The sequence below is a fragment of the Mytilus trossulus genome, chromosome 5 (assembly GCF_036588685.1).
Source record: "Mytilus trossulus isolate FHL-02 chromosome 5, PNRI_Mtr1.1.1.hap1, whole genome shotgun sequence".
Taxonomy (NCBI): Eukaryota; Metazoa; Mollusca; class Bivalvia; order Mytilida; family Mytilidae; genus Mytilus; species Mytilus trossulus.
Genome location: NC_086377.1, coordinates 6,145,338 through 6,167,062, shown reverse-complemented (window position 1 = coordinate 6,167,062; position 21,725 = coordinate 6,145,338). Strand labels below are relative to the sequence as shown.

Genomic DNA, 21,725 nt, shown 5'->3' with positions numbered 1-21,725 from the left:
ACAATCAATCCTACATTTTAAACCCGTCACTTGGAACTTTAGTTGTTAAAATTTAAATCATTGCCTCTAATGTTTTCAAAATATTCGGCAAAGTTTAATCGCAGACCGCGAGGAAGACCAAATTGAACAGTTACGCAAAACTTATTATCTACGTTACCGCTTGCTCATTATGGAAGTGGGAAAACATTAGACTTCATTTGTTAAAGTACAAGTACAAATAAAAAAAAATGTGTACATGTACATGTTATTTGTAAAAAAGTTCGCTGATAGAATGATAAATGGAAATATGTGATATGCAATTTATAAGATAGCAACAGCTGGGCATTAATTAAACGACATCAACACCAAAGACATAAAAAACGTGACTAATTGCTAATTTGAATAGATCTTTACACTTCTAATTTGTAGTTTAAGTAAACGTTGGGAAATTTTGAGTATGTGTAGTATAATTGTAATAGTAATATTTCAGTCCCTTGGTAAATATTAGTTTAAGTCTTGAAACTTTTGCTCTTCTCTAGAAAATTCAAATCATAATGAAATGTAAGGAGATGCGGTAAAATTTCCAATTAATCAAATTTCCACCTAAGACGAAATGACGGAAATGCTATCCTTCTTACATTGCTACTTCATTTCAGATCTCTAAATTACCATTCCATTATATGAACTGCATATTCAAAAATATGCATTGTCACCAAATTACGTTTAGAACACGTATCTTCATATTGTTCAACATTTGTCCTTTCGACCGTTAATCCCGCACTTAGTATATATAGGGTTTATTCGGCTAATTATTTAGGACTACAGTCGTTTATCTTCAGCTTTAAAACTATGTATTTGGTGTTACTACTCATATTATAGGTGCGCATATCGTCTGGATTTTTCTTTTTTGTTTCTTGACATGTTGCTGGATTAGACATTTTGATAAAATAGAAAGGCACACATAGAACAGACTCCGGCTTACATCTGATAGAGGTTGAATTTCAAGCTGAAACCTTTAGATTTCGAAGATGTTTTACTTATATAAAGAATGCATATATGATCTCAAAATTTGTTATGTAAATAATTTTTCACAAATGACAGAATGTTGAAATTTGTGAAATTTTGCATACAGTTTGCTAACCCGAATCATTTAGTCCCTCCCCGTAATCGATCTATCATACTCACTTCATGTTAGTGTAGTTAGCGGAATATAACGACTGAATTATTCGTTAACAATTTGCAAGGTTTGTCCGACTTGCTGAGAAAACAAACAACACATTTACACCACGCAGAGTATACTATACTACATGTATTGTGTGTACCAAGTCAAGAATATGACAACTGTTTATCATTCTTTTGATCTTTTTCAGATTTTGATTTCGTCATTTGATAAGGGATTTTTTTGTTTTGAATTTTTTTGGAGTTTTATTATTTTTTTTTGGAATGTGTATTTAACCTTGTTTGATTGGTGCATCACATTAGTCTTTTATAAACAACTGTTTTCAAAATTGTATTGTGTCGTCCCGAACATGCATGAACTTTTTGCCACTGAACGTAAAACAACCATCAAAACGAGCATTTAAACAACTGTTAAATGAATCAATTTGTTTAAAATACTAAATTTCTGCATCATGGGATGCAGTGATGATACCAACATTGTCTAATATGATGGAGTTAAAAATCAGTTATTCGAATGAATCTCACGTGAAATGTTTCGTTTAATTTTTACGTAATCTTAGCAAAAATCAGAAGGTTTTGTTTATGGTGTTAATAAATTTTTGGAACAGATATATTATTTAAATAATTTTATTTCAAATATTTACGTGAATTTAACGTATACACAATTCCAGTGATTTATGCATGAACTACTATCATAAGATTCACATGGAACCTATTCACGCAAGTTTCAAGTATAATTATGCTCGTTTGATGTGAAATTAGACGTTGTTTATATTAATTCATATGAGTGAAATTCTATGTGCAGGACTAAATAAATAAATATATTTATTTAATTCAGTAGAATTTTATATTGCATTTCTAGGAACTTTTTGACAGTCGACAGGGGAAATGAAAATAAAATATACTAATTCAGATTACGACATATTTTTTTTTCCTCCATTTCTCTGAAAAAGGAATAACGTTATTTCCTGTCACACGTTTTTTGGTCAAATTCTAGGTCTATCGATCAATTTTGAAGCCATTTATTTCAAAAACAAGGATGGTGACATATGAGTTTCTATACGTGTATGGATTCACTATGCAATCCTGGATATTAAATTAGTTTTTTGTTTTTCTCCGTATATAAGAAAATAGGCATCAATTCGAAAATCTAAAAAGGTAAGCCGAAAATAAGGCATTTCCCTTATATACCCAAGTAAATATGTCACCAAAATTGACGTGTTCTTATACAAATCATAAAAAAAACAAAAATGGTGACCCCAATTGTTTAATACATATTCCGATCTAACTTGATTCAAAGTATTCGTTTGACAAAAAAAATAGAAATCGGGAGATATGCTATTTGGTATCGTGTTACCTTAAATGTGTTCCCCTTATACATGTTATAATATGAAGTTTTGACAACATTTATATCCTAGAATGGAAATTCCATATGCACTTCTATTTTTTCAAAGGTAAAAATATAGGCCTTGGGGGCATACTTTCAACATAAATATGCCTCAAATTTCAAAGAGCTGCAACTTTCACTTAATGTCAAAATGAAACTTAAACATACCAGACGAATGGACAACAAATGTCGTGTTTCTGACTTAGTACAGTATTTTCTTATGTAGAATGTATACACTGTTGTGCACAAAGTATAGTTCGTCGACGTTTTGTAGCGATGAACGAATCCGTTTGAAGCAACGAATTTATTATCAATAGCGTATAACAAAAAATTGACAAGGTGCCTTCTTAACCTGTACTACACTGTTTTGATATCATATAACATGAATAAGGCGTGTAAACCTTTTTTTTTCATTTAAAAGAACAACACGTACTTTTTATATCTAATATCGCAATAATTTCTTTAATAAAATTCTAGTAAAATGTAAGAACATGCTATTCAATAAAAAAATTAAGATAGAATAACAAACACAAAGACAAAATGATGGGAACATGAAAAACAAAATTATTCATTTTCAAAAAATTAAAAGGGGCTATATCAGGGACGCGCATATGGTTTCCCGAAAGAGGAAGAACGGTGATTGTTCTTAGAAAAAAGGTTGTTAATGCATATCTGTTGAGATAACGGTTAGTTTATGTGCATTCGTCATAAAAAAAATCATTATAGGTCAATGAAAGGCCATCAGTGCTCACACCGAACAATAAGTTATAAAGGGCCCCATCATTACTAGTGTAAAACCATTCAAACGGGAAAACCAACGGTCTATTATAGTATGTCTTGCATTGTCCAGCATTTTGTTTTACATACGATGTATCTAATTCCTCTTTTTACAAGTTGTTTAATTCCAACTTATTACTAGACAATATCATTTGTATAGATTCCTGTTTTACCGCACCAAATAACTACAGATTTATTAGTTGTTGAAAGTTTTAAAATCTATTGTAAAGCCTAAATCTGGAAATTTTTTTTTCTGTGTCAAGTGCGTTTTTGTGTTATACTTTAACATGTTTATGTTAACATTTCGTTTCCCGATTAACCGATAGTCTAATATGACGTGCTTCTTAAGCTTTGTAAAGAAACCATACTTTATTATCCAATAAAATTAGTTTACACATGCGTATATTGACTACGGCAGAAAAATGAATTTTATCAAATTGGTATACGCATTTAATGTATTTCATTAACTTAGGACACTTTCAAACACTTAAATGATACACATTTTGTTACTAATACTCTTACAGTAACTAATGCTTTTACAATGACAACAATGTGTTACAATTCGAAATTGACCTATTTGACCTAGATACTGCCTGGTTCATGTTGGCTGTTCTAACTTCAAAACCCCTCCGTCTGAAAAACACGTTTCATCTATCCTGTTAAAAGGCATGTGCATAATAATTTCCTTGAAACATATGATATGACGATAAAATATAAAATAAAGTATAGGTTAATTATAACTGTTGTACTGAAATGACAAAATTGTTTCATATTTATGATAAAATGGACTGATCCTAGCAGGAAATCGAACACCATTCTCCTATGAAAAAAATAGGCGTAATTACCAATATACCACCAAGGTTTCTAATCCATTTTACAAATGCAACAAGATTGTCACTCAGTATTAGTCTTAATCATCATGTAATAAAGCATTTGAAATCGTAAGATGCACAAAGGCGTGCCCTTTCATCAACTTTACAGGGTGTAGCTACCATGTATAGTCCAAAATTATTATGACGTCTGGCAAGGCTATTTTATTATTTTTTCCGGGACGCCGTCATAGGAAGGCGTCCCAGGAAAAATAATTAGCCTTGCTAGACGTCGTAATTATTTGGACTAACGCAAGTATAAATGATTCTCTGTTAAAGGGCCCGTCCTGCCAAGTCTCGAATATCAGCACATCTTTATCAAGGAATCCTCTATCAGATATGAACATATTTACCAATGCTACAATAACCGGCGAAACATTCACAATTAATTTAGTAAAAAAGATCGACCTACCCTATTCTCTTTGTGTATCCACCGCCACTGACAACTGACTTGAAAATGTGCGTGTCAGAAATTGACCTCAAAGAAAAAGACGTTGAATTTTAACTTTTCTGTTATATCATGTATATTGTGACACAAATAATGTTTAAGTTAATAAATTTGATAATTTCTGTTTTAATTTTGAATTTAAGAAACTTGCAACCATGCGAAACTAAACTAGTTTGAACTAGTTAGATAAAAATTGATAGGGAGGTTGATGGAAGAGCCTACACAAGTACTCTACACTCGAACTCGAACATAGAAATTACCGTAATTGTCCTTTTCAGAATCGAAATAATTGATGTCAGCTATACTTTATTTTAGTTTTAACATGGGTAGGCAATATATTCTTGTTATTTTAGCCCTCGCTATCGCTCTGGCAAAAATATTCACGAATGTAATGCCTACCCATGTTAAAACTAAAATAAAGTATAGCGGTCATCAATTATTTATTAACTAAAATTGCATACATTTATAAAAAAAATAATAAAAAGAAAAATGGACTCCAACAGAAGTACCCGCACAGTAATTCAGCCATAATCTATGTCAGGATTTAATGTATACTTCACATGACAGCAATATTGCAAAACAATAACAAAAAAGTTTGTTCGCACAAATGTAGGGTGCCAGCATGTCCTCCTTTTGTTCAATGTATTAAAATTTAACAACATTTCAGTAGTTTTTATAACTTAGGCAGACTTGTAGAATAACATTATTTGACTAGGCCGCATCGATCAAAACTGATCATATGTGCACTTTAATGTGTAAATATATAGATCCGCATATAAAAATCAGGCATATTCTATGTCAGGATTCCATGAACAATACAAATGACAGCAATATTGCAATTCAATAACAAAAAAAATTGTTTGCATAAATTTAGGGTGCCATCATGTCCTCATTTTATCATGTTTATGCAACATATTGATTTAGATTTCGAAGATGTTTTACTTATATAAAGAATGCATATATGATCTCAAAATTTGTTATGTAAATTTTTTTTCACAAATGACAGAATGTTGAAATTTGTGAAATTTTGTATACAGTTTGCTAACCCGAATCATTTGGTCCCTCCCCGTAATCGATCTCTCCTACTTACTTCATGTTAGTGTAGTTAGCGGAATATAACGACTGAATTATTCGTTAACAATTTGCAAGGTTTGTCCGACTTGCTGAGAAAACAAGCAACACATTTACACCACGCAGAGTATACTATACTACATGTATTGTGTGTACCAAGTCAAGAATATGACAACTGTTTATCATTCTTTTGATCTTTTTCAGATTTTGATTTCGTCATTTGATAAGGGATTTTTTTGTTTTGAATTTTTTTGGAGTTTTATTATTTTTTTTTGGAATGTGTATTTAACCTTGTTTGATTGGTGCATCACATTAGTCTTTTATAAACAACTGTTTTCAAAATTGTATTGTGTCGTCCCGAACATGCCTGAACTTTTTGCCACTGAACGTAAAACAACCATCAAAACGAGCATTTAAACAACTGTTAAATGAATCAATTTGTTTAAAATACTAAATTTCTGCATCATGGGATGCAGTGATGATACCAACATTGTCTAATATGATGGAGTTAAAAATCAGTTATTCGAATGAATCTCACGTGAAATGTTTCGTTTAATTTTTACGTAATCTTAGCAAAAATCAGAAGGTTTTGTTTATGGTGTTAATAAATTTTTGGAACAGATATATTATTTAAATAATTTTATTTCAAATATTTACGTGAATTTAACGTATACACAATTCCAGTGATTTATGCATGAACTACTATCATAAGATTCACATGGAACCTATTCACGCAAGTTTCAAGTATAATTATGCTCGTTTGATGTGAAATTAGACGTTGTTTATATTAATTCATATGAGTGAAATTCTATGTGCAGGACTAAATAAATAAATATATTTATTTAATTCAGTAGAATTTTATATTGCATTTCTAGGAACTTTTTGACAGTCGACAGGGGAAATGAAAATAAAATATACTAATTCAGATTACGACATATTTTTTTTTCCTCCATTTCTCTGAAAAAGGAATAACGTTATTTCCTGTCACACGTTTTTTGGTCAAATTCTAGGTCTATCGATCAATTTTGAAGCCATTTATTTCAAAAACAAGGATGGTGACATATGAGTTTCTATACGTGTATGGATTCACTATGCAATCCTGGATATTAAATTAGTTTTTTGTTTTTCTCCGTATATAAGAAAATAGGCATCAATTCGAAAATCTAAAAAGGTAAGCCGAAAATAAGGCATTTCCCTTATATACCCAAGTAAATATGTCACCAAAATTGACGTGTTCTTATACAAATCATAAAAAAAACAAAAATGGTGACCCCAATTGTTTAATACATATTCCGATCTAACTTGATTCAAAGTATTCGTTTGACAAAAAAAATAGAAATCGGGAGATATGCTATTTGGTATCGTGTTACCTTAAATGTGTTCCCCTTATACATGTTATAATATGAAGTTTTGACAACATTTATATCCTAGAATGGAAATTCCATATGCACTTCTATTTTTTCAAAGGTAAAAATATAGGCCTTGGGGGCATACTTTCAACATAAATATGCCTCAAATTTCAAAGAGCTGCAACTTTCACTTAATGTCAAAATGAAACTTAAACATACCAGACGAATGGACAACAAATGTCGTGTTTCTGACTTAGTACAGTATTTTCTTATGTAGAATGTATACACTGTTGTGCACAAAGTATAGTTCGTCGACGTTTTGTAGCGATGAACGAATCCGTTTGAAGCAACGAATTTATTATCAATAGCGTATAACAAAAAATTGACAAGGTGCCTTCTTAACCTGTACTACACTGTTTTGATATCATATAACATGAATAAGGCGTGTAAACCTTTTTTTTTCATTTAAAAGAACAACACGTACTTTTTATATCTAATATCGCAATAATTTCTTTAATAAAATTCTAGTAAAATGTAAGAACATGCTATTCAATAAAAAAATTAAGATAGAATAACAAACACAAAGACAAAATGATGGGAACATGAAAAACAAAATTATTCATTTTCAAAAAATTAAAAGGGCCAATATCAGGGACGCGCATATGGTTTCCCGAAAGAGGAAGAACGGTGATTGTTCTTAGAAAAAAGGTTGTTAATGCATATCTGTTGAGATAACGGTTAGTTTATGTGCATTCGTCATAAAAAAAAATCATTATAGGTCAATGAAAGGCCATCAGTGCTCACACCGAACAATAAGTTATAAAGGGCCCCATCATTACTAGTGTAAAACCATTCAAACGGGAAAACCAACGGTCTATTATAGTATGTCTTGCATTGTCCAGCATTTTGTTTTACATACGATGTATCTAATTCCTCTTTTTACAAGTTGTTTAATTCCAACTTATTACTAGACAATATCATTTGTATAGATTCCTGTTTTACCGCACCAAATAACTACAGATTTATTAGTTGTTGAAAGTTTTAAAATCTATTGTAAAGCCTAAATCTGGAAATTTTTTTTTCTGTGTCAAGTGCGTTTTTGTGTTATACTTTAACATGTTTATGTTAACATTTCGTTTCCCGATTAACCGATAGTCTAATATGACGTGCTTCTTAAGCTTTGTAAAGAAACCATACTTTATTATCCAATAAAATTAGTTTACACATGCGTATATTGACTACGGCAGAAAAATGAATTTTATCAAATTGGTATACGCATTTAATGTATTTCATTAACTTAGGACACTTTCAAACACTTAAATGATACACATTTTGTTACTAATACTCTTACAGTAACTAATGCTTTTACAATGACAACAATGTGTTACAATTCGAAATTGACCTATTTGACCTAGATACTGCCTGGTTCATGTTGGCTGTTCTAACTTCAAAACCCCTCCGTCTGAAAAACACGTTTCATCTATCCTGTTAAAAGGCATGTGTATAATAATTTCCTTGAAACATATGATATGACGATAAAATATAAAATAAAGTATAGGTTAATTATAACTGTTGTACTGAAATGACAAAATTGTTTCATATTTATGATAAAATGGACTGATCCTAGCAGGAAATCGAACACCATTCTCCTATGAAAAAAATAGGCGTAATTACCAATATACCACCAAGGTTTCTAATCCATTTTACAAATGCAACAAGATTGTCACTCAGTATTAGTCTTAATCATCATGTAATAAAGCATTTGAAATCGTAAGATGCACAAAGGCGTGCCCTTTCATCAACTTTACAGGGTGTAGCTACCATGTATAGTCCAAAATTATTATGACGTCTGGCAAGGCTATTTTATTATTTTTTCCGGGACGCCGTCATAGGAAGGCGTCCCAGGAAAAATAATTAGCCTTGCTAGACGTCGTAATTATTTGGACTAACGCAAGTATAAATGATTCTCTGTTAAAGGGCCCGTCCTGCCAAGTCTCGAATATCAGCACATCTTTATCAAGGAATCCTCTATCAGATATGAACATATTTACCAATGCTACAATAACCGGCGAAACATTCACAATTAATTTAGTAAAAAAGATCGACCTACCCTATTCTCTTTGTGTATCCACCGCCACTGACAACTGACTTGAAAATGTGCGTGTCAGAAATTGACCTCAAAGAAAAAGACGTTGAATTTTAACTTTTCTGTTATATCATGTATATTGTGACACAAATAATGTTTAAGTTAATAAATTTGATAATTTCTGTTTTAATTTTGAATTTAAGAAACTTGCAACCATGCGAAACTAAACTAGTTTGAACTAGTTAGATAAAAATTGATAGGGAGGTTGATGGAAGAGCCTACACAAGTACTCTACACTCGAACTCGAACATAGAAATTACCGTAATTGTCCTTTTCAGAATCGAAATAATTGATGTCAGCTATACTTTATTTTAGTTTTAACATGGGTAGGCAATATATTCTTGTTATTTTAGCCCTCGCTATCGCTCTGGCAAAAATATTCACGAATGTAATGCCTACCCATGTTAAAACTAAAATAAAGTATAGCGGTCATCAATTATTTATTAACTAAAATTGCATACATTTATAAAAAAAATAATAAAAAGAAAAATGGACTCCAACAGAAGTACCCGCACAGTAATTCAGCCATAATCTATGTCAGGATTTAATGTATACTTCACATGACAGCAATATTGCAAAACAATAACAAAAAAGTTTGTTCGCACAAATGTAGGGTGCCAGCATGTCCTCCTTTTGTTCAATGTATTAAAATTTAACAACATTTCAGTAGTTTTTATAACTTAGGCAGACTTGTAGAATAACATTATTTGACTAGGCCGCATCGATCAAAACTGATCATATGTGCACTTTAATGTGTAAATATATAGATCCGCATATAAAAATCAGGCATATTCTATGTCAGGATTCCATGAACAATACAAATGACAGCAATATTGCAATTCAATAACAAAAAAAATTGTTTGCATAAATTTAGGGTGCCATCATGTCCTCATTTTATCATGTTTATGCAACATATTGATACGTAACAGAATTTCAGTAGTTTTAATACCTCAGGCTGACTTGTACAGCAAAATTATTTGACCGTATCGACCAACTTTAATTTGTTAATCTATATACCAGCCTAGTTATAAATCAGCCATTTTTTTTTATGTCAGGATTCAATGCGTAATACAATGGCCAGCAATATTGCTATACAAGAACAACAAAGGAGTAGGCCCGGTAAGGACCGATTTTTGCCTCAAATTTCAGGTTCATCTGACGAAGGATATTGATCACTTTTTAAACACTTAAGGAGGCTCGCGGGTCTAAATCATTTTTTTTAAATTTAATATAGGATTTCGTTTTATTTTTCTATAAATTAACTTTAACTTATACTTAATAGAAAAATGAAATAAAAAAAATGGGGTCACCGTTCATTTACGCTCACAATCTGCCTTCTTAAGAAGCATACATTTTTGTCAATGTCCTTTTTTTCTGTTGAACTAATAGGAGAAAAAGCGGTAATATCGAAATAAAAAAAAGATCTAAATTACAGAAATTGCTTAAAATTTACAATTATTCAGTTTATGTACAGCTTATTCGAAAAAAGCAATAAAATACATAGATCACCGATGAGTTAAAAAAGATATTTCAATTTTAATGCCAAAAAATGACATTTTTGCACCAAAGGGAGATAATTTGGAGCTTTTTCAATGATATCTACATTATTAAAGTCACCTGGGGCCAACATGCATTGAATTTTTGGAATGATTTTTTTTTTCTGAAAATCTTATACCCGCAAGCCTCTTTAAGTGTCTATTTCATTTGATTCAAGTAATTTATGTGAAAGATTTTAACTAATTTAATAATTAAAAACGATTCAATTCAAGCTCAAATATACAAAAATCTACCGAATATGCCAACAATGTCACTTTTCAGATGTTTTTTTGTCAAAAATGACATCCGTGTTCATCCTCAATCTTTATATATGTTATGTGTTATCATCAAATACAACTTTTATTTCAATATTTCTGGATTGTCTTCATATGTAAAAAAAAACATTATTTGCAATGTCTCACAACAGAACTTGGAATAAATAAAACTACTGGTAACCCTACATATTCTTTAACATCATTTAGCAAGGACGCAATTTAACAAAATCATAAATGTGTCCTTTTTTCTTTTTCTATCAACATCAAAGAAAACGAAGAAAACTTACCTTCATTATACTGGATACCTAAATTACACAACACTTAATAAACATATAAAGAACGATACAAAGCTGGGTCTTCAAAATTGTACACAAGAAACTAAAATAAAAATAGTACAAGACTAACAAAGGCCAAGGGCTCCTGACTTGAAACAGGCGCAAAAATGCGGCGGGGTTAAACATGTTCATGAGATATCAACCCTCCCCCTATACCTCTAGCCAATGTAGAATGTACACATGAATCAGGATATACTACTTGCACATTTTGTATTATGAACTGCATTTACTATTTCAAAAGTTCAAAGTATGGATTACATTTGTTATTTTTCTTTGTCCCTTTATTTGATCATTTCCTTATATTGTAGGGCTACATAACCTTGCATCATTGTGTTCATTTTAACATTTACTTAAGTCCTAGGACCAAAATCTAGTTAACTTGAAAAGCAGACTTGATCCTAGGACTGTTTTTATGTCTGTCAAATAGTTAACTTTGAAACAGGTTTGCTTTTGATATAAGTTAACTTGGAACCAGTCCTGTCATAAGTTAACACAAGTTACCTTCGAAACAAGTCCTGCCGTAAGGTAAAAGTCATTAGAAACCTCAAATTAAAAAAAAAATATGCATATATAGATATAGGAAAATGTGGTGTGAGTGCCAATGAGACAACTTTCCATCCAAATAACAATTCAAAAAGTAAACCATTATAGGTTAAAGTACGGCCTTCAACACGGAGCCTTGGCTCACACCGAACAACAATCTATAAAGGGCCCAACATTTACTGGTGTAAAACCATTCAAACGGGAAAACCAACGGTCTAATCTATATAAACAAAACGAGAAACGAGAAACACGTATATATTACATAAACAAACGACAACTACTGTACATCAGATTCCTGATTTAGGACAGGTGCAAACATTTGCTGCGGGATTAAACGTTTTAATGGATCCAAACCTTCTCCCTTTTTCTGAAACAATAGCATAACATCACAACATAGAAAAACACACGATAAAATATCAATTGGCAGACTTAAACTCAATAAAAAAACGTTAGATTACACAATGAACGACACATAGCTGGGTCTTCAAAATGTTCGACTAAACATCTTTCTTAAGTACTGACTACTATTCTTTCTAATGTTAAAGATGGGCTTGATGATATAAATTCTACCAGTGGTGTTAACCAGATGTGGATTCTCAAAAATTCGAAGGATCTACTGCTTAATCTTCGATCACAATCTTTGCAATTTTGCAGCAACATAAAAATGTTTGCTTTCTCTTCGCTATATACTACTATTCCCAATGCTCAGTTGAAAGACCGACCTCACCATCTCATTAAACAGAGCTATTCTATAAAAATTGGAATCGTAGATACACATTTCATGTTTTGGGTAACAATAATTCATATTTTTTTAAGAATCACACTGAATCTTCCACAAAATATACTGAAGATGATATTATCAAAATGCTGGACTGTTTGATCTACAATATATTTGTTGAGTTTGGAGGATTTATATTTCAACAGACAGTCGGTATTCCACATGGGTACTAATTGTGCACCCCTGCTGGCCGATTTGTTTTTGTTCTCGTATGAAGCAGAATTCATTCAGAACCTTCTAAAATACAAAAAGAAAAAGCATCTTGCGAAATTCTTTCATTTTTCTTTCCGATATATTGATGATGTTCTATCATTGAATAACCCATATTTCAGCCAATACTTACATCTCATATATCCCAGTGAACTTGAAATTAAGCATACATCTAATACTAGAAGGACTGCTTCATACATTGATATTTTCCTTAATATTGACGCAGATGGACGTCTTCACACGAAAATCTATGATGAACGGGACGATTTCAACTTCCCAATCATCAATTTCCCATTTCTCAGCAGTACAATACCCTCTGCCCCTTCGTATGGTGTTTACATATCACTATTGATACTTTATGCTCGTGCTTGTTCACACTATACAGACTTCATATACAGAAGTGTGCTTCTTACGCAGAAACTGCTCCAACAAAGTTATGAGGAGTACAGATAAATATTGACACTCCGTAAATTTTATGGACACCATCAAGCATTGGTGGATCCCTACGATGTGTCTTTGACCAAACTAGCTAAGGAAATTTTTACCACATGGTAGATTGTGGTTTATCATTACGTCGTCTAATCTTTTAATTTCCAAACGTGACTTTTTCCTGATTGTGACTGTTTTGCTAAATGTGAATTTGCATTACTATAAGACGTGTTACGGTACTTATATATCTCAAATTCATGAATTTAGTTTAAATGTTTAATGTTATATTCGTAATTCTCAGCGGATTTTGTCAAATGTGTTGACGTCTTTTCTATTATATGCATGTGTTATGGTAAAGAAAACTAATCACCGCCTTCATTTATTAGATTTCATTTTGTTCAACGTCATCTGTACGATGATTTACGTTTGAAGTTAGATTCAAAACAAACCGGACATAGATTTATACTATAGTTAATTGCTACCTTAGTTTGCTATTAATACGTATTGAAATGTGTGTTGTTATTAAATGTAATATCAGTATTTAGTTCATATATAATCTTAAATCAATCCTAATTCTATCTTATTCATTCAAATGTGACGTCATTTTTTTTTCATTTTTATGATGATCTGTTTTACAAATTCAAATGTGACGTCATTTTTTTGTCATTTTTTACAATTTCAAATATGACGGCACTTGGCGTTTAGGCTTTAACTTATTCGGATGTGTCTATGTTTTGTGATGCATTTTGTCGGGTTATGTAATGCATTTCGGTTGTTTCCTGTAGTTAAATGTAGTTAATACTTCAGTTTTATCATATATCTTTTGTATAGTCATTTTATAAAATTTACTGTTTGCAAAAGTATACATTATTTTAAATAAAAGGGATGTTCTGGTACCTAACAGAAAACCCTGGCCGTTTTTGGCACAACATTTTTGAACTTTTGTTCCTCGATGCTGGTCAACTTTGTTCTTTTTTCGGCTTGCAAGCTTTAGGATCTGGGCGTCACTTGTAAGTCTTGTGCGGACAAAATGCACTTCTGACGTATTAAAATTTTAAACGTGTTGCCTTTTGTTAGCTATTATTCGTGTGTTTCTTTGTCAATTGTGTTCTCCTTTTTATTTATATTGTAGTCCAGTAATGTTGTTTTGTCTTTTTAATGTTATATTTCACATGGTCATAAAAGAGGGAAGTTTGGCATGCCGCAAAATCAGGTTCAACCCACAATTATTTCCTTTAAAATATGTCCTGTACCAAGTCAGGAATATGGTCATTGTTATATTATAGTTCGTTTCTGTGTGTGTTACATTTCAACGTTCTATTTCCGTTGTGTCGTTTGTTTTCTCTTATTTTTTATTTTGAATTTACATTACTATAAGACATGTCACGGTACTTATCTATTCCAAATTCATGTATTTGGTTTTGATGTTATATTTGTTATTCTGTTAGGATTTTGTCTAATGCTTAGTCCGTTTCTGTGTGTGTTTCATTTTAATGTTGTGTCGTTGTTCTCTTCTTATATTTAATGCGTTTTCCTCAGTTTAAGTTTGTAACCCCGATTTTGTTTTTTTGTCCATGGATTTATGATTTTTGAACACCGGTATACTACGGTTGCCTTTATTGGATGAACACCAATGCGGCGACTTTTGTTTTACACGGAAACCGTCTTAAATTTAACCAAAAGGCTAGAATTGTGACGATTTCAGTAATTTAGCATGACTTAATGTTGCTAGTACCTGGTATGTGTACATCGTATTGTCAAAAACAACCCATATTTATGTAGCAAAAGCATTCTACTGTCCAATAAATAACTAAAAGTTTACATTTTAAGAATTTTGTAAACTGCTATTTAGAATGTTTGTAAACCATGTAAACTGAGTTTAAAGTTTTCATTCAATTAGAAATACGATTCCGAAAAATAAATAAATAAATAAATAAATATGGAGTAGACTTTTGTAGGAATGATTCTGAGTATTTTATTTAATCCAGCCTAGTAATAAAAAGGGATTTCAGAAAATAATTTTCCTCATTAAGTTAAAAATAATTCAATAAGATATTTTTGGAATAGTTGTACTTAATTAAAGTAATTCGTTTTTACTGCAAACTATGTGAATTACTTAAACAGGCTGAATCTAAGTAAAATCAAGTTACGGTATATTATAGAAGGTTAATATGTTTGTAATTATATAATTTCTTAGTACTTTTTAGAGTGTATACTGGGTCAGAAATCATATAATCTGCACTCATGCATAGAAGTACACTTTACTTTGTCTCTTTACTTGTTAAGTTGATGATATTTTCTAAAGTATTTGTCCTCCACCTTAAATTGTATTCTATCATTGAAATGTTTAGATTGAAGCATTTTCAAGCTATTGTTATAGGTATTTGGAAAAAGCAAATTTCCGTAACTTCAATATACACTGTAACTAGAAAATATTTCCTGTTGTTTCCTCAGTCTCTTAAGAACGAAGATTGTTCAACTAATTATAACAATACAAACAAGTAGTTATGTTTAACTTTCGTGACAGGTGTCATGCTGAGACAAGAAAATCGTGTTATCATTATTAACTCATTTTTTGTTGTTAAAGGGTAATTCACCTTTGCATCAAGCTGCAAGTAGTGGAAAAGAGAATGTGGTTAAAGCGTTGATAGGTCTTGGAGCCAATGTGGCAGCTGTTAATATGGAGGTAATATATTAGTTTTGTTTTAATTTCAAATTGCCATGGAATTGTCTGATTGAGTATTGTTACACACTATACTAATTATTATATTGTGGCACAGTGAATGTGTTTTTTTTAGAGTGAAAAGTAGGAAAACATTAAATTATAGGTTATATTTCAGATAATATCAGCAGTTTTCAATAGTAACTTCTTTTACGGTTAAATGTGTATCTCTTATACATGTTATAATATGAAGTCTTGACAACACTTATAACCTAGACTGAAAATTTCATATGCACTTCTATTTTTTCAAAGTTCAAAATAAAGGACTTGGGGGGGCATACTTTCAACGTAAATATGCCTCAAATTTCAATGAGCTGCAACTTTCACTTAATGTCAAAATGAATAAACTTAAACATACCAGACGAATGGACAACAAATATCGTGTTTCTGACTTAGTACAGTATTTTCTTATGTAGAATGTATACACTGGTGTGCACAAAGTATAGTTCATCGACGTTTTGTAGCGATGAACGAATCCGTTTAAAGCAACGAATTTATTATCAATAGCGTATAACAAAAAAATGACAAGGTGCCTTCTTAACCTGTAATACACACTGTTTTGATATCATATAACATAAATACGCGTGTAAACCTTTTTTTTCATTTAGAAGAACAACACGTACTTTTAATATCTAATGTCGCAATAATTTCTTCTATTAAATTCTAGTAAAATGTTAGAACATGCTATTCAATAAAAAAATTATGATAGACTAACAAATACAAAGAAAAAATGATGGGAACATGAAAAACAACATTATTCATTTTCAAAAATTTAAAAGGGGCTATATCAGGGACGCGCATATGGTTTCCCGAAAGAGGAAGAACGGTGATTTTTCTTAGAAAAAAAGGTTATTAATGCATATCTTTTGAGATAACGGTTAGTGTATGTGCATTCGTCATAAAAAAATCATTATAGGTCAATGAAACGCCATCAATGATCACACCGAACAATAAGTTATAAAGGGCCCCAACATTACTAGTGTAAAACCATTCAAACAGGAAAACCAACGGTCTATTATAGTATGTCTTGCATTGTCCAGCATTTTGTTTTACATACGATGTATCTAATTCCTCTTTTTACAAGTTGTTTAATTCCCACTTATTACTAGACAATATCATTTGTATAGATTCCTGTTTACCGCCCCAAATAATCACAGATTTCAAATTCATTAGTTGTTGAAAGTTTTAAAATCTATTGTAAAGCCTAAATCTGGAAAAAATAGATTTTTTTCTGTTTCAAGTGCTTTTTTGTGTTATACTTTAACATGTTTATGCTAACATTTCGTTTCCCGATTAACCGATATTCTAAAATGACGTGCTTCTTTAGCTTTGTAGAGAAACCATACTTTATTATCCAATAAAATTAGTTTACACATGCGTATTTTGACTACGGCAGAAAAATGAATTTTATCAAATTGGTATACGCATTTAATGTATTTTATAAACTTAGGACACTTTCAAACACTTAAATGATACACATTTTGTTCCTACTACTCTTACAGTTACTAATACTTTTATAATGACAACAATGTGTTACAATTCGAAATTGATATATCTGACCTAGATACTGCATAGTTCATGTTGGCTGTTCTTCAAAATCCCACATTCTGAAAAACATGTTTCATCAATCCTGTTAAAAGCCATGTATATAATAATTTCCTTGAAACATATGATCTGACGATAAAGTATAAAATAAAGTATAGGTTATTTATAACTGTTATACTGAAATGACAAAGTTGTTTCATATTTATGATAAAATGGATGTATCCTAGCAGGAAATCGAACACCATTCTCCTATAAAAAAATAGTCGTAATTACCAATATACCACCAAGGTTTTCAATCCATTTTACAAATGCAACAAGATTGTCACTCAGTATTAATCTTAATCATCATGTAATACAGCATTTACAATCGTTACTTGCACAAAGGCGTGCCCTTTCATCAACTGTACAGGGTGTAGCTACTGCAAGTATAGTCCAAATTATTATGACGTCTGGCAAGCTATTTTATTATTTTTTTCCGGGACGCGGTCATAGGAAGAAAAAAAATAGCCTTGCCAGACGTCGTAATTATATGGACTACCGCAAGTATAAATGAATCTCTGTCAAAGGGCCCGTCCTGCCAAGTCTCAAATGTCAGCAAACCTTTATCATGGCATTATCTATCAGATATGAACTTATTTACAAATGTACAATAACCGGCGAAACATTTACAATTAATTTAGTAAATAAAGATCGACCTACCCTGCATCCACCGCCATTGACAACTGATTTGAAAATGTGCGTGTCAGAAATTGACCTCGAAGAAAAAGACGTTGAATTTTAACTTTTCTGTTATATGGTGACACAAATATTGTTCAGGTTAATAAATTTAATAATTTCTGCTTTACTTTTGAATTTAAGAAATTTACAACCATGCGAAATTAAACTGGTTTTAGTCCGGCGGCTACAAGCATATTTTAGATGAATGGCACATCCTGTTACAAGCATGAAATTTGGCATAGACCTTCCTCAACTATTACTCTTTTATTTCAGATAGGGAGGCATTTGAAAAAAATGTCTCACTTCCGGTAAAATCCAAAATGGCGGACGTCATACTTAAATCAGCCCAATATCGAAGGCTAGCGTGTAAAAATGTGTTAGTATCATGCTACTATCATAATATTTGGTACAGACCTTTTTTTTTTACTTCTTTTGGATAAATTAAATAGATAAAATGTCTTCAGAAACCCAACATCCGGTTTAAATCCAATATGGCTGACATTTTACTTACATAAGCTTTTTTTTAGGGAGGGTAGTTGAAATGTGTTTTAACGTATTGCTACTAGCATTACATTGTGTTGAACCTTTCTTTGGTGTTTCTGGTGGATACAATGCATAAGACATATGTCTTAAAAACCCTTTCTTCCGGTTATATCCAAAATGGCAGACATAGAAATATCCATTTTTTATTCAAATTTTCATTTTTTTCAAAATGTAAAGAAAATGATTTTATTTTGTGCTGGTCATTCAACTTTTAGCTTAAAGTTATCCTCAAAACCACTTATTCTAGCATGTTGTAAATATTTAGATATAAAGTTGACACTTCCGGTAAAAATATGACGTAAATTTCAAAGATGAGTCCTCAATCTATTTCTTCGATGTAGAGTTTTGGATAGATTGATTAAGAAAAAAATCACTATAGTACTAAAAATTATTTTAAATTATTACTATTTGGCCAAGAATACATGTTTATTCACAGTCACTATGACATGCACACATTGCAGTGCACGGGATTCCCGATTTTCCACACTAAAAATGACCGCGGTATCCTTTCTTCCATCCACAATGTATAAGCTTTTGACAAAATGATGAGGCCTCAAAAAGAGTTTTTCAAAAGTCATCCTCTTTGTCCCTGCCTGGAGTGGGTAGCATAAGAGCCAATCCCAAGCTCGTCTTCCTTAACACTCACCTAAGTATATTGCATGAGTAACATGCTGGAAAAGACTAGACCAAGTTGAGGAAATAGCATTAAAAAGCCGTCCCTGTTGCCCAAATAGTTATTTTCTTGCTTCGTTAACAATGTTAAACCAATCTGTTAAGTTTGTGCGAACTTACAGTAAAACCCCGGTGATTTAGTCTGATTAATCATCATTCTTTTTGATAAAGTCACATCTTCAAATGCAATCAATGTCTCCCACATAGTCTTTTGCCCCCTTTCAAGCAAAGAGAGAACCATATCACAACAGGTAAAGACATGGATAACAATAAGTGTTTCAGATCACTCAGATCACTCATTGCCTAGTGCATTTGAAAGGCCATTGATAGATATAAATCCAAAGTCTTTTGCCCTCCCAAACACAATCCATAGTTCGTCTACCCCTGTGTCACGGAATAGCGAAACAGTAGTTACAGCATCATCATTAACGACTGTTCGAATCATGACTCGTTTAAGTGAGTGTTTCACTGCATCAGACACAGGGACCATGATTTTAGTGTCTGCCTCTAAATGTGAACTTGTTGCTGAACTTGAAATACATTACGTGGTGGATAAGATAGAATATCCTGACCATTTGTTGCTATAACTACCATACGCATCCAATACTTCATCCACTCGTATTTCAGTTTCAAGGTATTTTATTTAGGTAAGGACATAATACCCAATCAGCATACTCAGTAGGCCGCAATTCACAATCGGAGAGCTGATTTCCAACATTTACAAACACTGTGGTATTGTTTCTCACATCCATAAATTCTGCAAAAACACAAATTTGCTTCCCTTGTTAACCTAATCTGTTTTTTTTTATCTTCCAACAAAACCACGTATCGTTTTCAATGACATTAAACATCAAATCCATATGTGATGTTGACTGGTCAATCATCATTCTAAATGCTATAGTCACAACTTCAAACTCCATTAATGTCACCAACGCAGTTCCTTTTCCAGCAAAAGTGTTATCTTTTAACGCCTAGTGCATTTGAAAGGTCATTGATTGATATATATCTCATACTTTTCCCCTTCCAAATGCAAACCAAAGTGTGTCTGCCCCCATGTCACGGAATAGCGAAACAGCAATGACATTAGTATCGACTGTTTGAGTCATGACTCAGTTAAGTCTATGTTTCACTGCATCAGACACATCTATCTTGATTCTAGTGTCAGTCTCTTCGTGTAAATATGGTGCTAAACTTGAAACATCATCAAGTGGTGGATAACACTGAACATCCTGAGCATTTGTTGCTTCATCTACCTTGTATTCAAACTGATTGAGCAAGCTTCTGTGAATGAAAACTTAAAAGTTCTTTCTTACTGTCGTCAGCTCTCAGAAAACTTTCCCAATTTTGAGGATATTTTTAATCCTGGGTTCGTCTGTGTATTCCCTTTCCCCTAAATGTTGCCCTTGCTTCTTCTAGCAGCTTTCAAACTACCAGTATTGTCTATGTTCACATCCAACACTACATCCACTGTTGTTACAGTTTCAAGGTGTTTCCTAACGAGTAAGATGATTGGGTATTATGTCCTTACCTTAATAAAATACCTTGAGACTGTAACAAGAGTGGATGAAGTCTTTGATGAGTATGGTAGTTGTAGCAACAAATGCTCAGGATATTCTATCTTATTCACCACGTGATGTATTTTAAGTGTAGCACCATGTTCACATAAAAAGACTGACACTCAAATCTTGGTGCATGTGTCTGATGCAGTGAAACACGCACTTAAACAAGTCATGATTAACAGTCACTGATGATGCTGTCAATAATTTTTCGCTATTCCGTGACATAGGGGCAGACGAACTATGGATTGTATTTGGGGAGGCAAAAATCTTTGGATTAATTTCTATTAATGGCCTTTCAAATGCACTAGGCAATAAGTGATCACACACTTTTATTTCTAACCCATACCTTATGAAGGGTTGTGATACTGTTCTCTCTTTGCTTGAAAAGGAAGAAAAGACTGCGTGGGAGACATTGATGGTATTTGAAGATGTGACTTTAACATAAAGAATGATGATTGATCAGACTAAATCACCGGGGTTGTACTGAAAGATCGCACAAACTTATTAAATCTAACATGATTAACGAAGAAAGAAAGTCAATTTTTGCACGAAAGTGAAAACTCATTTTAAGTGAGGCTATTCCCACGACTTGCTCTAGTCTTTACAAGCATGTAAAACGTGTAATATACTATATATAATATGCAGGTGTTTAGTGA

General features: G+C 32.0%; 1 protein-coding gene across 1 annotated transcript in view; it reads left to right on the top strand.

Moving 5' to 3' along the window:
• LOC134717529 (serine/threonine-protein phosphatase 6 regulatory ankyrin repeat subunit C-like) overlaps positions 1-21,725 on the top strand; it is a 48,169-nt gene that overhangs the window by 10,060 nt on the left and 16,384 nt on the right. The window contains exon 4 of the mRNA XM_063580019.1: positions 15,899-15,997. Within this exon, the coding sequence (XP_063436089.1) occupies positions 15,899-15,997 (99 nt within the window). The remainder of the gene's footprint in view (positions 1-15,898; positions 15,998-21,725) is intronic.